Source organism: Limanda limanda, chromosome 11 (assembly GCF_963576545.1).
Source record: "Limanda limanda chromosome 11, fLimLim1.1, whole genome shotgun sequence".
In the NCBI taxonomy this organism is placed as follows: Eukaryota; Metazoa; Chordata; class Actinopteri; order Pleuronectiformes; family Pleuronectidae; genus Limanda; species Limanda limanda.
In genome coordinates, this window is record NC_083646.1 from 13899457 (window position 1) to 13914061 (window position 14605).

Sequence of the window (14605 nt, forward strand, 5' to 3'; positions counted from 1 at the left end):
GAATAGCTGAAACAGGAGTGTAATCTAAATCCTGCAGGCCCTGACTGAGCACAGAAAATGTTCTTTTCACAGAATAGGCACAGAGATTGATAATATTTCCATTATGCAATTATATTGTCTGCAAAAGTGACTTAGTGAGTGCTGCCGAGAAGCAGTCAAGTGACTACTCCTGGGTCTGAATCTCTCACAATAGTTATCAAAAAAAAAGCAATCCATCCATTACAGAGCAGCATTCATATCTGCTTTTTAACTTTGAAGTGGAGGTATTTTTCAGTCACTTATTCTTTGGCGTCACATTGTTTCTTTGTGCGCTGCATGTGATTCAAGATGTCTCGAGTCAAGTTTGTATTGCCAGTCTGCGAATCCTTTGATTGCTTCAGCACAAATAGTCTCATTTCTTAATGCTTTTATTTTTTTGACGTTTTCTTTTTATGCGAGAATTTTTAAACACAGTTTTGTGACTGACTGCATAATTTTGGGTAAATTAATAAGAGCTCTTCTTTTGACGTGTGTTTTCCTTTCAGGTCCATCGAGCGCTGGATCGGCAGGCAGGGAGTTCGCTCTCTCATTCATGCAAAATTATGCTGCAAATTACGACACTCCTCGCATTCAGCTCTTCATCACCGCTGTTGAGGCAAATGCTGAAGTGACAGTGGAAGTGCCTCAATTAAAACATAAGCAAGAAAAAACTCTCAAAGCTGGAGAAGGGGTCACCATCACCCTCCCCAACAAGGTTGAGATGTATGGCACCACCAAGTCGCCTAACACGGTGCGCATTCATGCCTCGGCAGATGTGACTGTGACCTCCTTCAACTCCAAGTTGTACACAGCAGACACCTCTGTGGTGTATCCCATCACTGACTGGGGTAAAGAATATTTCATCTTTACACCTGCAAAGTCTCCCTACGGCACCTACAAAGAGTTCGCTGTGACAAATGGAAAAGAGAGCAACAAAGTAGAGATTTTCCCACAGGGCTCAATCTGGTTCCAGCATCGTACTTATAGAGCCGGCAATAAAATGGTTATAGATCTCAAGCCGTATGAGAGTGTGCAGGTCCAGAGCACGTCTGATCTCTCCGGCACCAGAATCGTCTCGCAGCACCCTGTCGCTGTTGTCACGGGTCACACCTGCACCTGGCGCAACTCGAGATGTAACCATGTTTACGAGCAGCTGCTGCCAGTGAGCAGCTGGGGATCTACCTTCATGGTTCCTCCCCTGAGCATACAGACAAAAGATGATAGCGTTTACATCCAGGCCTCCCAGCCCACCCGGGTCACCGTCCAAAATGGCAACCGCAAAGAGGTTTTCAACCTGAACGGGGGGCAGATGAAGGAGATCCTGTATCACAATCCAGCAACACTCTCCATTCAGGCCGATCACCCCATTCAAGTCCTCTTTCTGTTCAGCGGCCTCACGTACGGCTGGAACAAATTCTACGACCCTTTCTTGATGACGATCCTGTCCACAGACACTTTCTGCGGCTCTTACTCACTTCATGCTCAAGATGGCTTTGACAACAGAGCCCTGATTGTGGCACAGACTAATGCAATGGCCGAGCTGCGTTTTGATGGTGCGAACCTGCCTCGTAATCTGCAGTGGAAAAAGGTTACAGGGACAGAATTCTCTTGGGCAGAGATGACCTACAAACCCTCCCCTGACAACCAGAGACACACAGTGACCAGCTCTGGTTCCCACTTTGCTCTCTACAGTGTAGGATTCAGCCAGATGAATGGTTATGGTTCCGCAGCACAATGTATACAGCCAGGTAAGGAGCCCATATTATAGCTGTTTACTGTATGAAAATAAAAAATCTGCTCGTTCCAAACAGATATGATCAACAGAAGATAAATATTTTTCAATGTTCTAAACCCTCTAGGAAGTGGATCTTTGTCCTGCAGCAGTATCACCTGCAGTGCCAATGAGGTTTGTGAGATCAAGGGAAAATATGCCTCCTGTGTCCCCAAGCCAGTAGAGAAAAAGCCTGGTACCTGCTGGGCCATGGGGGATCCTCACTACCGGACCTTTGACGGCAAACGCTTCGACTTCATGGGCACCTGCACGTATGTCATCGCTAAAAACTGTGGAAAGGATGATCTCCCAGCCTTTGAGATCCTCGCCCAGAATGAGAACAGGGGAAGCCTCAGGGTGTCGTATGTCGGCCTGGTCATCGTGAAGGTGTATGACATCACCATCATAGTAGCTCGGTCTGAGACTGGTCGTGTGAGGGTAAGGCTTTCAATTTCTCTTAGTAAGAGATTATTAGCATGTAAATACATAATATATTATTTCCATTAAATAATGAGTAGTATGTATGGTTATGAATGTACTACATTCATTTTGAATATTATTTAGACGTATGAAAAAGCTTAAATAGAAATCTAATATCTTCACAATGTGTTTCCTGTTTCCTCTTTCCTCAGATTGACAACACTCTGTGGAGTTTGCCCGCATCCTTGAACGATGGCAAGCTTGTGATGTTTCACAGAGGCCGCTCGGTGGTCATGGAGACGGATTTTGGCCTGACTTTGAGCTATGACTGGGAACACAAGCTTGTGGTCACACTCCCTGGGAGCTATGCTGGTAAGACTTGTGGCCTCTGTGGCAACTTCAATGGCAAGTCCAGCGATGATTTCACGACGCCCTCTGGCAGCCAGGCGGACGGAGCAGTGGCCTTCGGCCGCAGTTGGAAGGTGCCGGGGCTGGTGAAAGATGCCGCGTGCACAGATGACTGTGTGGGTGGGTGTGAGCGCTGTGAGAACAGCCAGATGAAGGTGTGGCAGGGCGACCTGTTTTGTGGGCTCATCACACTCATAGTAAATGGCCCCTTCAGCAAATGCCATGCCGCCATTGACCCACAAGACTACCTGGAGAACTGCAAATACGATGTTTGCATGGGAGGCGGCCTTCGACATTTCCTCTGCAGGGCACTGGAGGCTTACACTGAAGCCTGTCAGCTTGCTGGCATCCAGGTTCAAGATTGGAGGAAGATGGCAAAATGCCGTAAGTAATGTTTGCTAAAAATGAATCCCTAAATTCACACTCATGTTTTTTTTCTGTATTATCGATCAAACCATTTATCACACTTTTTTCTCCTTGGCCTCCCCAAAGCTGCTAAATGTCCAGCCAACAGCCACTATGAGTTCTGTGGCAATGCCTGTCCTGCCACTTGTTCCGATCCTAACTCTGCCTCCAAATGCAAACGCCCCTGTGTGGAGACCTGCACCTGTAATGAAGGGTTTGTGATGAGCGGAGGTCAGTGTGTACCTGTTGGTCAGTGCGGTTGTAGCCACAAGGGTCTGTACATTCCTGCCGGAGAGTCGTTCTGGGACGACCAGACCTGTCAGCGATGGTGTATTTGCGTGGCTGGAAGCAGACAAGTCCAGTGTCAGAATAAAGGCTGCAGGGTCGGGACAAAGTGCAAGGTGGTCGAGGGCATAAGAAAGTGCCAAGCAGTGTCCCAAAGTGTATGCCAGGCCACAGGGGACCCACATTACAGGACCTTTGACAAGAAGAGGTTCAACTTCCAGGGCACGTGTGTTTACCAAATGGTTGCACTGTGCTCCAACCACCCAGATTTAGTGCCGTTTGAAGTGCTGGTGCAGAATGATTACCGGGGCAACAAAGTGGTTTCCTACACCAAGTTAGTGGAAGTCAAGGTGTATTCCCTAAGCATTGTTATCACAAAGACACACAAGGGCCTGATAATGGTAAGAACTACATACGGTTTAACACATGAAAATTATTAGGTCATATTTATATAACTATTCAATATTTAATATATTTGATTATTCAGTATAACTTATAAAGATGGTGTTTTCTCCTCCAGGTGAATAATGAGCTGGTGAACCTGCCTGTAACCCTGGCTGGAGGACAGGTGTCTGTGTTTAGGAGCGGCTGTTACGCTGTCGTCACCACAAACTTCGGCCTCAAAGTCTCCTTTAACTGGGCAAGTTCCTTGTACGTGACACTGACAAGCGACTACATGGGAGCCGTCTGTGGCCTCTGTGGCAACTACAACGGCAAATACCAGGATGACCTGTTTCCAAAGAACGGGAACAAAAATGTCGCCCCGGTACCATTCGGCACCAGCTGGCGAGTGGCTGAAATCCCGGGCTGCGTCGAGGGCTGTAAAGGGGTGTGTCCTGACTGTGACATTACCCAGAAGGTTCAGTATGAAAAGGGAGATTTCTGCGGTATGTTGAAAGACCCCCGTGGGCCTTTCCGTGACTGCCATGCTAAGGTGGACCCAGCGGAACACTTTGAGGACTGTGTTTATGATGTTTGCCTGTATAAGGGCAGACAGGATGTGCTGTGTCAGGCGATTACAACATACACAACTGAATGCCAAGCTGAAGGGGCCAAGGTGTACAGCTGGAGAACCAGCCAGTTCTGTGGTGAGAGTTACATATATTTTCATAAAACCTCTTAAAAAATGATTTACTATAGTGGTATAGTAAGTGTAACAATAATATTATAAAAAATGAAATGGCACTAAAACCTCTTATACAGTTATCTGACCTAACTTTGTTTGTTCAGTGCTTTTTCCCCCTCTGGGAGTTTATGTAGTTTTGAAATAACTTCTGACCTTTGGAATCTGTTCCCTACATATAGATATAACATCATTCACATTTTCTTTTATGTCTCTTATGTACAGCATTGAAATGTCCAGTCAACAGCCACTATGAAGTTTGTTCTTCTTCCTGTCCTGCCACGTGCCAGAGTCTGGCTCCTCCTCAGGGCTGCCACGAGCTGTGTGAGGAGGGCTGCTCCTGTGACGAGGGGTTCCTCCTCAGTGGAAGTGCCTGTGTTCCCTTCTCAAACTGTGGCTGCATCCACAACGAGCGCTACTACCGCGACGGCCAAGTGTTTTATCCCAATGGTCAGTGTCAGGAGGAGTGTAAATGCTCAGATGGAGAGGTAATCAAGCCAGAAGAAAGAAAACAAGATTCCATAGCACATACCTCCGCCAAGGCCCAACAGTCCCCGAATGAAACCACATTTAAATTCACTGGATCTGCACCAAATTTCAAACACACATAAATTTGATGATTTTTTTTTTTCACATGATCAGTGCACTCAGTGAAAATGTTAAAAGATGCCTAATCTCACAATGTCAAAGAAAGTTAGAAATACAAATAAATCCTGGATCCGCCCTGTGACCCAATTCCACGCCAAAATCTGAAGTGTTTTTTGTAATTCTCTAACAAACCAACCACCAAACAAATGGACTCGGGTGAAAACATAACCTTCTTGGCGGAGCTAATAAGAATTTGATAATGTTCAGGGTGAACTTGCAGTTGTTGGATTTTTATCAAACTTCTCTTTCTCAACTTTTTTTAGGTGGTGTGTAAAAAGTTCACATGTGGCCCTAATGAGAAGTGCAAAGTAGAGAACGGCATCCAAAAATGCCATGCTGTTGGCAAGGCTGTGTGCCAGGCCTCAGGTGACCCCCATTACCGGAGCTTCGATGGGCGAAAATTCGATTTCCAGGGCACCTGCACCTACACACTCTCTAAGAGCTGTGGGCTGGTAGGCAACCACCTGGCGGCCTTCTCTGTCAGCGTAGAGAACGTGCAGTGGAACCGGATGATGAACAAGAAAGTGGTGGCGGTCACTAAGCTGGTTGCTGTGGAGGTCTACGGCTTCACACTCATCATGAGGAACAACATGTTTGGAGTTCTGGTGAATACTTGCTCTTCATTTGATCTAGTGGAATGGAAATATACTGCTAGTATCATGTTGTGATGTAGAAACCTGTGTTGTAAAACTAGTTTGACAAATGTATTTTCATCATTGTTACCATCATCATTCTCTTTAAATCACAACTTTCTTTTTCCCTTTCCAGGTAAACGGGGTCTTTAACAACCTTCCCCTGAGTCTTAATGATGGAGCTGTGCAGGCCTATCAGGAAGGCCAGCATTATGTAATTGCAACAAATTTTGGACTGCGTGTCACTTATGATCTGGTCTACCATGTGACAGTCACAGTACCTGGTAACTACCGAGATAAGGTCTGTGGGCTGTGTGGCAACTACAACGGAGACCAAAAGGACGATTTCCAAATGCCCACCCACAAACTCGCAAAGAGTGTGAACCTGTTTGGAAAATCCTGGAAGGTCACCATCCCTGGTGTGGTGTGCAAGGATGGCTGCGAAGGCAATACCTGTCCTAACTGTGACAAAGATCGTACGGCTGTGTTTTCAAAGTCCGCTTACTGTGGTAGGCTTACGGCACCCAAAGGTCCCTTTGCAGTCTGCCATAGTAAACTGGACCCACGGCCGTATTTCGATAACTGTGTGTTTGATGTGTGTGCTTCCGATGGGGACGGAAAGGTGCTGTGCAGCAGCGCAGCAGCCTACGCCTTCAACTGTCACAACGCAGGAGTGGACGTGAAAAGCTGGAGGACGCCATCGTTCTGTCGTGAGTTGTTTTTTTCCTCCACATCAGCCTCTTATTGACCTGTACAGTATAATTCTAACATTGCATATATTACACATAAGCACAGGTTCCTCTCTGATGCACTTTTCTCTGTCTTGTACTGATTTATTCCAGCCATGAAATGCCCAGCCAACAGTCACTATGAGGTGTGTGCAGACCCCTGCTCTGCCTCCTGCCCAGGCCTCACAGAGCTGGTCCAGTGCTCCGACGGCTGCATAGAAGGCTGTGAATGTGATGCAGGCTTCCTATTCAATGGACAGATCTGTGTCAAAGACAATGAGTGTGGCTGCTATGATAATGGAAAAACTTACAAGGTAGAATTTCACATGGTTTCATATTTAGAGATGTACGAGGAATAGCCTTTTAGTGTCTCAGTGGGTTAAGCAAGTATCCATCACAATATTCATGCTGACATAGCAATAAAGTTGCCTTTAGTTTTATGTTTATAGCTTTTATTTTCCCCATTGTTGGACATTAGCCAGCTGGATGTTAGATTTGTGTACCGAGGAATTCTCCAGAGTCTTAATTAGCAGACTGTCTAAATTTGTGTTTCTTTACAAGGTAGAATGAGCAATGGAATAATGTGGATCCTTCTTGAACCTGTTGTTTCCAATGTTTTTTTTCCCCTCTCTCTGCACAATGAACCTGCTCTGCGTCCCCAGCCTGCTGAGGTTGTGTACGAGGAAGACTGTAGCTCAAAGTGCACCTGCGATCCCACCAAAGGTCTGGTCTGTGGGAAGCACTCCTGCCCTCAAAGCACCAAATGCATGGTCAAGAAAGGAAAACGAGCATGCTACAACACAGGCAAGACAAATAACTGTGTATTTACATCGTCTAACTTTTATTGTTCCTATCTTATTAACCATTTGAATACTCATTGAGTTAAATTGCATCTTTGTGCATCCTGCGTAGATCCCTGCAAAGATGCCAACTGTCGGGTGAAGGAGACATGCCGTGTTGAGAAGGGTGAAGCTGTGTGCATCCCCAAATATACAGGCACCTGCTGGGCCTGGGGAGACCCCCATTACCACTCATTTGACGGTTACAGCTATAACTTCCAGGGCACCTGCAAGTACGTCATCTCTAAGACCTGTGGGAATCTGGACGGCCTGGTGCCGTTTTCCATCACAGAGAGGAACGATAACCGAGGAAACACAGCGGTTTCCTACGTCAGGGAGGTGGATGTGTCTGTGTATGGGTTCAGCATCGTCATGGTCAAGAACCAAATTGGTCGAGTCACGGTAAGATTTTTGTGTCTTTTCTGAAGTGTTTGACCTGTAGCAGTGTGTGTGTGTGTTTATGTGTGTGTGTGTGCGTACATATTACAGCCTGTAAATCCATTTCCTCTATTTCCCTCAGGTGGATGGGGAACTGCTGAATCTTCCAGTCCAACTGGGTGATGGTCAAGTGTCAGTGTTTCAGCGAGGTCACGACGCAGTGCTGGAAACAGACTTTGGCCTGGTGGTCACCTATGACTGGAACTGGGAATTCGTCATCAAGTTGCCCAGCAGCTACTACAACAGTGTCTGTGGTCTGTGCGGTAACTTCAATGGCAACAATCGTGACGAGCTCCAGAATCCGGCTGGAAAAGCTGTCTCGTCAGTGATAGATTGGGGCAAGAGCTGGCGAACGCCTGACCAGAACAAGGACAGTTGCTTGGACACATGCGAGAAAAACTGTCCTATCTGTGACGGTGACCAGACTAAGGTCTACGAGTCGGAGGCTTTGTGCGGGGCCCTCTCAGCAAAGACAAACGGTGTGTTCAAGATCTGTCATGACAAATTGGACCCGCAGGTCTTCATGAAAAGCTGTGTGTACGATATGTGTCAGACCAAGGGAGACAAGAAGGTGCTGTGCCAGGCGTTGGCCTCCTACAGTAAGCAGTGTCGTGAGGAAGGGAAAATCATCAAGGGCTGGAGGAAAAAGTTTGGCTGCCGTGAGTATTTTATTTTTTTCTCAAGATATATCAACCAACTATTCAATCAGCCGAACATTTTTTGAATTAATGCCTTTTAAATTTCTATCCAGCCATGAACTGTCAGCGTCACAGCCACTATGAGGATTGCGCCAAGCCATGCCAGCCATCCTGTCCTTTCCTTGAAAACAAGCAGACCTGCAACGGTGCCTGTGTTGAGAGCTGTGTGTGTGATAAAGGTTACGTCCTCAGCGCTGGGGTGTGTGTGCCTGCTAAAACATGCGGCTGCTCCTATCAGGGTCGCTATTACAAGCAAGGCCAGCACTTCTGGGCCGACGAGGCCTGCAGTCGTCTGTGTGAGTGCGATTCGACCCTGGGCATGGTGACATGCAGCGAGGCGTCCTGCTCCGCCAAGGAAAGGTGCACCATAGAGGACGGAGAGCGAGCATGCCGACCCATCAGTCACGCCACATGCACAGCCTCAGGTGACCCGCACTACCGCTCGTTTGATGGCCGCAGGTTTAACTTCCAGGGAACATGCGAATATCAGCTGGTGGAGCTGTTCTCTAAGCAGTCCGGGCTTGTGCCGTTCAAGGTGACTGTGCAGAACGACCACCGGGGAAGCAAGGCTGTGTCCTACACAAAGACTGTCAACTTTTCCATATATGGAATCACTATCACCATCAGCAGAGAATACCCCTATGCCGTCCTGGTAAGTATGCTGTGGATAATGTGATGCATTTGATGAAAGACTGCAGAAGGATTCAGGCTTGTTTTTATGTGGATTTGAGGGAGAAATGAAATGGGACACAGCATGTAGTTCTGGAAATGAAAACAGGACAGATACTCTGAGCCTCATTTTACATTAGTGGATCATAATGCCTTCTGTCGTCGTGCTAATTCTGACATCCCTCATGTTCTTCTGCATATTGTTTATTTAATTGCATATTAACGACCACGTAATTATTAAATCTTTAATCTCCTGTAAACATTCCTCCCTCCCTTCCTTGTTTTCCGCTCCTCAGCTCAATGGGCAGAAGGCTTTGTTGCCACTGGATCACAATGATGAGCTGAACGTGTTTCTCAGTGGCCGGACAGCTGTTGTGGAGACGGTTGCTGGTATCACCGTGACCTTTGACTGGCGGAGCACGGTGAGCGTTACTCTGCCCAGCAACTACCAGGGCGCAGTCCGCGGCCTGTGTGGCAACTACAATGGAAACGCCAAGGATGACCTGACCATGCCTAACGGCCAGATTGCCCGTGATGGAGACAAGCTGGGGGAGAGCTGGCAGGTGGCCGTCACACCAGGCTGTTCATCAGCGTGCCAGGGGGCTTTGTGCCAGGACTGTTCTGATTCCCAGAGGAAAGAGTACCAAGCCAAGAAGCACTGTGGCATTATCGCTGACAAAGCAGGGCCTCTCAGAGATTGCCACAAACACGTGGACCCCATTCCCTACCTGGATGACTGTGTGTATGATGCCTGTCGGTATCACGGTCACCGCGGGTCGGTGTGTGACGCAGTAGGCGCGTACGTCTCTGCCTGTCAGAGCAGCGGAATCGCCATCCTCTCCTGGAGAACAGATTCCTTCTGTCGTGAGTTTGTGACAATGTTTTAATTTTTTGTTTTCATATTTTAAATCTTATTCTAAGTCTCCCTCTCCCTATCTTCTCATCCTCTCATGCAGCAATGGTGTGCCCAGCTAACAGCCATTATACTGTGTGTGCCACGGGTTGCCCAACCACCTGTGCAAGCTTAACCTCCCATTCCACCTGTCGCAGGCGTTGTGCAGAAGCCTGCGAGTGTGACGAAGGCTTCCTGCTGAGCGGGGTCACCTGTGTGCCTGTGAGAGACTGTGGCTGCTCCTACAACGGTCACTACTACAAGAAAGGAGACGCCTTCTACCCTGAAAACGAGTGCGTGGAGAAGTGTGTCTGTGGAGAGAACGGTGCGGTCTCTTGCCAGAAGGCCAAGTGTCGGTCCGGGGAGATCTGTAAGGTTGCAAATGGTGTGAAAGGCTGCCACCCCGAGGGGCAGGGCAAGTGCGTCGCTTCCGGTGACCCTCATTACATTTCCTTTGATGGACGGAAGTTCGATTTCCAGGGTACCTGCGTCTATGTGCTGGCCAAGGTTTGTGATGATGACAAAGGCGAGCTGACGCCATTCACTGTCACTCAGGGGAATGAGAAGTACGGGAATGGAAAAGTGGCTGTTACCAGGTCGGTTGCTGTGGAGGTCTATGGTTTTAACATTTACATCCAGCAGCGAATGCCATGGAAAGTCACTGTGAGTTAAACAATTTTATCCCCCCAAAACATTTGTACATATTTATTTATCTGATTTTAATGTGATTTCAATTTAATTACTTTTATCCATTCAGGTCGACGAAGAACTACTAAACCTCCCTCTCTCCCTGGACAACGGGCGTCTCCAAATCACCCAGGAAGGTCGCAACATAATTGTCCGAACAGACTTTGGACTCACTGTCCTCTACGACACCGTTTATTACGTTGAGGTGATCGTGCCGTCTACGTACCAGGGTAAGATGTGTGGTCTTTGTGGCAACTACAACGAGAAGGACCGTGACGAATTCAGACTTCCTAATGGCAAACGAACGAAAAACATTGACGTCTTTGGAAAGGCGTGGGTGGTGGACCTGCCTGGGTATGTATGCGGCGGCTGTGGCGGTCAGTGCCCAGTGTGTGAGAAGGCCAAGGCTACGCTGTATGGGAAACCTGACTCCTGCGGCATCATAAGTGAACCTAATGGGCCTTTCAAAGCCTGTCACAGCAAAATCGACCCGGCAGCATACGTGTCTAATTGTGTGTTTGACGTGTGCGCTGTGGACGGCGACAAAGATACTCTGTGTAACAGCGTGCAGGCCTATGCTTTGGCCTGCCAGAGTGCGGGAGTTCAGATCCAGTCATGGAGGAGCGGTTCTTTCTGCCGTGAGTTACACGACTCTGCATTTTAGCTGAAGAATTTACTGGTTTTTAAAGTGTATTTCAGAGTCTTATACAAATAAGACAAATATCTTCCTCTCTTCTAGCTGCTTCCTGCCCTGAACACAGTCACTATGAGGTGTGTGCCAGCACGTGTGGTGGGACCTGTGCCAGCTTTATTTACCCGTCGTACTGCTCTAAAGAATGTTTCGAAGGATGCCAGTGTGACGACGGCTTTGTATTTGATGGCATCCAATGTGTTCGCTTGGACAACTGTGGCTGTGTGCACGACGGGAGATATCTGAAGGTAAAACGGAGATTCTCTTTGTTGTCGTACATAGTATCTGTGCTACAGTGGAAGTTAGTCAGGAAAGAATATACAGCCAGCCTTAATTAAAACTCAAATATTCTATTCTTGCCCCAGTGTTTGTGTAACTAGAAGATAACTCATTGTAATATTGCGCACTTTGTTTCCAGGTTGGCCAAGCTGTGGTAGACAAAGACTGCAAGTCCAAATGTGAGTGCCGGGCGTCTGGTGAGATGAAGTGTGAAAAGCTGTCCTGTGCCGGTCAAGAGGTTTGCAGTGTGAGAGACGGGGTTAGAGGTTGCCACGTCAAACAGGCCCACTGCAGCATCAACCATGTTGGACACTTCGACTCCTTCGACGGCATGTCCGGAGCCTCAGGCGCTCAGGGGGCCGTGGAGGTGGCGTCTCTGTGTGATGAGAACGCTGACCTGTGGTTCCGTGTGGTCGTGGACGTCAGGGTCTGCAGTAAGAAAGCACCTCTCGCTGTGGCCACTGTGCACGTGTTCTTTAAGGGAACCGTCGTCACGGTGAACAGCCAACATGTCACCTGGGTGAGAAGGGATAAAGAATAGTTTGTTAAATCATTATAATTATGACTCTCGCTGAGGCACGACATTCTATGGCCTTTTGCACTCTGTTGGCTGGGCGCTTAATTTTGCTGAACTTGAAGCACAACTTGCCCCCATCCTACACTCGATGGGTTAAGGAAGTTCTACACAACTTAAAGTTGGAGAGATTAAGGTTTTCCCTCAAGGGCTCTCTGAGGAAATTTGACAAAATCTGGAACCCCTTGTTGTTCATTATAGACTCATTAGATATTACACCTGAGGAGTCAGATATCTGAGTTCTGCTGACGTACCACTTAAACTTACATTCCCAAAATGTTAGTTTTTCTCTAGTTTACTCTATGTTTTGTTTTTTTGTTTTTAGTTTAAATAATATTAATGACTTTCATGTTTTTTTTCAATCTGTATCAACTGATTTGATATTTTTTCATCTTTCTCTTCTTCTTCTTCCTCTTCATGTCTTCCAGGTAAACGGCAGGAAAGTGTCTCTCCCCAGAAAAGTGACGGATGATCTATCCGTCAAAATCTCTGAGAGGACTGTGGTTATCGAGAGGGCGTCTGCCGTACGGGTCACATACTCAATCTCGCAGGAGGTCATCGTCACTGTTGACAGCGCCCTGTCCGGCAAAATGTGCGGCGCCTGTGGCAACTACAATCACAACTCCAAAGACGATATGACGACTGCAGATGGGAAAATTACCAAGGACGTGTCTGTGGTTATCGCCTCCTGGAGCGCCGGGGACTTTTCCCAGTGGTGAGTATAGGAAAAAGTGCAACACTCTGTACAACCTCAGTGTGAATGTAATGGGTCGGAGAAACATTGCTGTATTTAGTGCTGGGATCATATAAGTGCTTAACTGCAGCACACGATCTCTTCCCATTCCTCCCTATGTTCACTTTAATTATTCTAATAGCATAACGACTTTGCCAGCTCGTCTACGCTTTAACCTGCAGTTTCTAGTTAGAGGAGAAGTTTTAATCTTGAACCTCACTTTGCCCTTTATTATGCAAACTCCAAACCTAATTTGACCACCGAAATAATCAAGTACAGATCAGCGAGAGATGGGACGCCTCCATGACCATTCAACCGCTTATTCTCTTAACAGCAAGAACTAAACAAGGACTCCACCGAGCCCTTTTAAAGGAATGAGAGTGTGGTTTTTAATTGCATTTGATCCAATTTAATTAAGAAATACCAGAGAATCCCCTATGGTAATTACTGATTAAAAAGCAGGTGAGGCTGACAGGCATGGCCATCAAAAGCTACCAAGCTTGCAATCCAATCACTGCTTGTCATCCAAGGACACTTAAGACTCATCTGGGTACAATATTAATTTGAGCCCTTACTTCTGTGTTCTAGCCTTAAGCCGCTCCCTTAGAGAATTAAGTTTTGTGAATCCCCCCCTTGGCCTCTCTTGATTCAAAGTAGTGGTCTTATTTTCAGGAATTTTCTTAACAACCCCCCTGCCCGCCGCCCCCCCCGACCTAAACTGAAGGAGGACAAGAACACACACGCTCTGACTCCCCTTTGCTTTTACCTTTAAAATACAATGTTCAGAAGTGTTGCCTGTAATCTCTGTCGTGCCTGAGTGAACACGACTTTGCTTCATGCCCATTGACTGCATGCTTTATTTTTCTCCATTTCAGTGGCCTGTAGAGATGTTGGCTCTGTGGTGATGGGAAGCATCTGTTATACGGGGTAAGGTTGTCTCCTCTCAAAGCCATGAACTGATTGTCTGCTCGTGAAAGAAGCAGCTGTAGAATGTGGCTCACATCCCTGCTTTTTTACCCCCATTAAACAGGTTGAAGAGGAATGTGAAGTCGCTCGGCTAAAGTTGGCATGTTCTCATCCAGCCTTACTCATCATATTTATCTTGCTCTCCTCCTGGAATGTTTTGGGTTGTTTACTGGGGCTTGGGTACTCCATTGTTCATCTCCGAGCAGCAGAAAAATCTGTCGCATACTTTGACCAACACCTCCATCTAGTGGAGGAGATCCTGATGGTCTTTCCCTCACAACTCCAGCTGAGACCTAGAAACAATAACAAGTCTTTATAACTCTTTAACTGTAACTGTTCACTACTTGTGTACAAACTGTTCTTTATCTTCTGACAATAAATTAATTCTTACTTCAGTGTGCTTCAGTGATTTGATTATTTAATGTGTCCTCACAATTCCTCTGGACTGGCTTCTGTTCAACAGTCTAAATTAGAAACGCATGACTCTCGTGTGTGTGTGTGTGTGTGTGTGTGTGTGTGTGTGTGTGTGTGTGTGTGTGTGAGAATCTATTCATGCAGTCACATTATCGGGACCAATAACATTAGATCAGGGGTTTGGCAAGTATAACTCTGGTTAAGGTTAGTGTAAGTCTCCAGAAAATCAATGTAATGTCTATACTGGAGTCATGGAGCTATGAGTGTTGGTGTGTGTGGGTGTGCTG

General features: G+C 46.9%; 1 protein-coding gene across 1 annotated transcript; it reads left to right on the forward strand.

Annotated features, from left to right (window-relative positions):
* Positions 1-1888: 1888 nt before the first annotated feature.
* LOC133014549 (IgGFc-binding protein) lies at positions 1889-14272 on the forward strand. Its single transcript, XM_061081816.1, has 20 exons — positions 1889-2227; positions 2422-3001; positions 3110-3708; positions 3828-4395; positions 4656-4918; positions 5342-5683; positions 5847-6420; positions 6553-6752; positions 7101-7242; positions 7351-7679; positions 7798-8374; positions 8467-9065; positions 9379-9946; positions 10039-10637; positions 10732-11299; positions 11401-11600; positions 11771-12151; positions 12634-12920; positions 13814-13865; positions 13969-14272. The coding sequence occupies exons 1-19, from the start codon at positions 2000-2002 to the stop codon at positions 13821-13823; spliced, it is 7614 nt and encodes a 2537-aa protein (XP_060937799.1). The 5' UTR covers positions 1889-1999; the 3' UTR covers positions 13824-13865; positions 13969-14272.
* Positions 14273-14605: the final 333 nt, after the last annotated feature.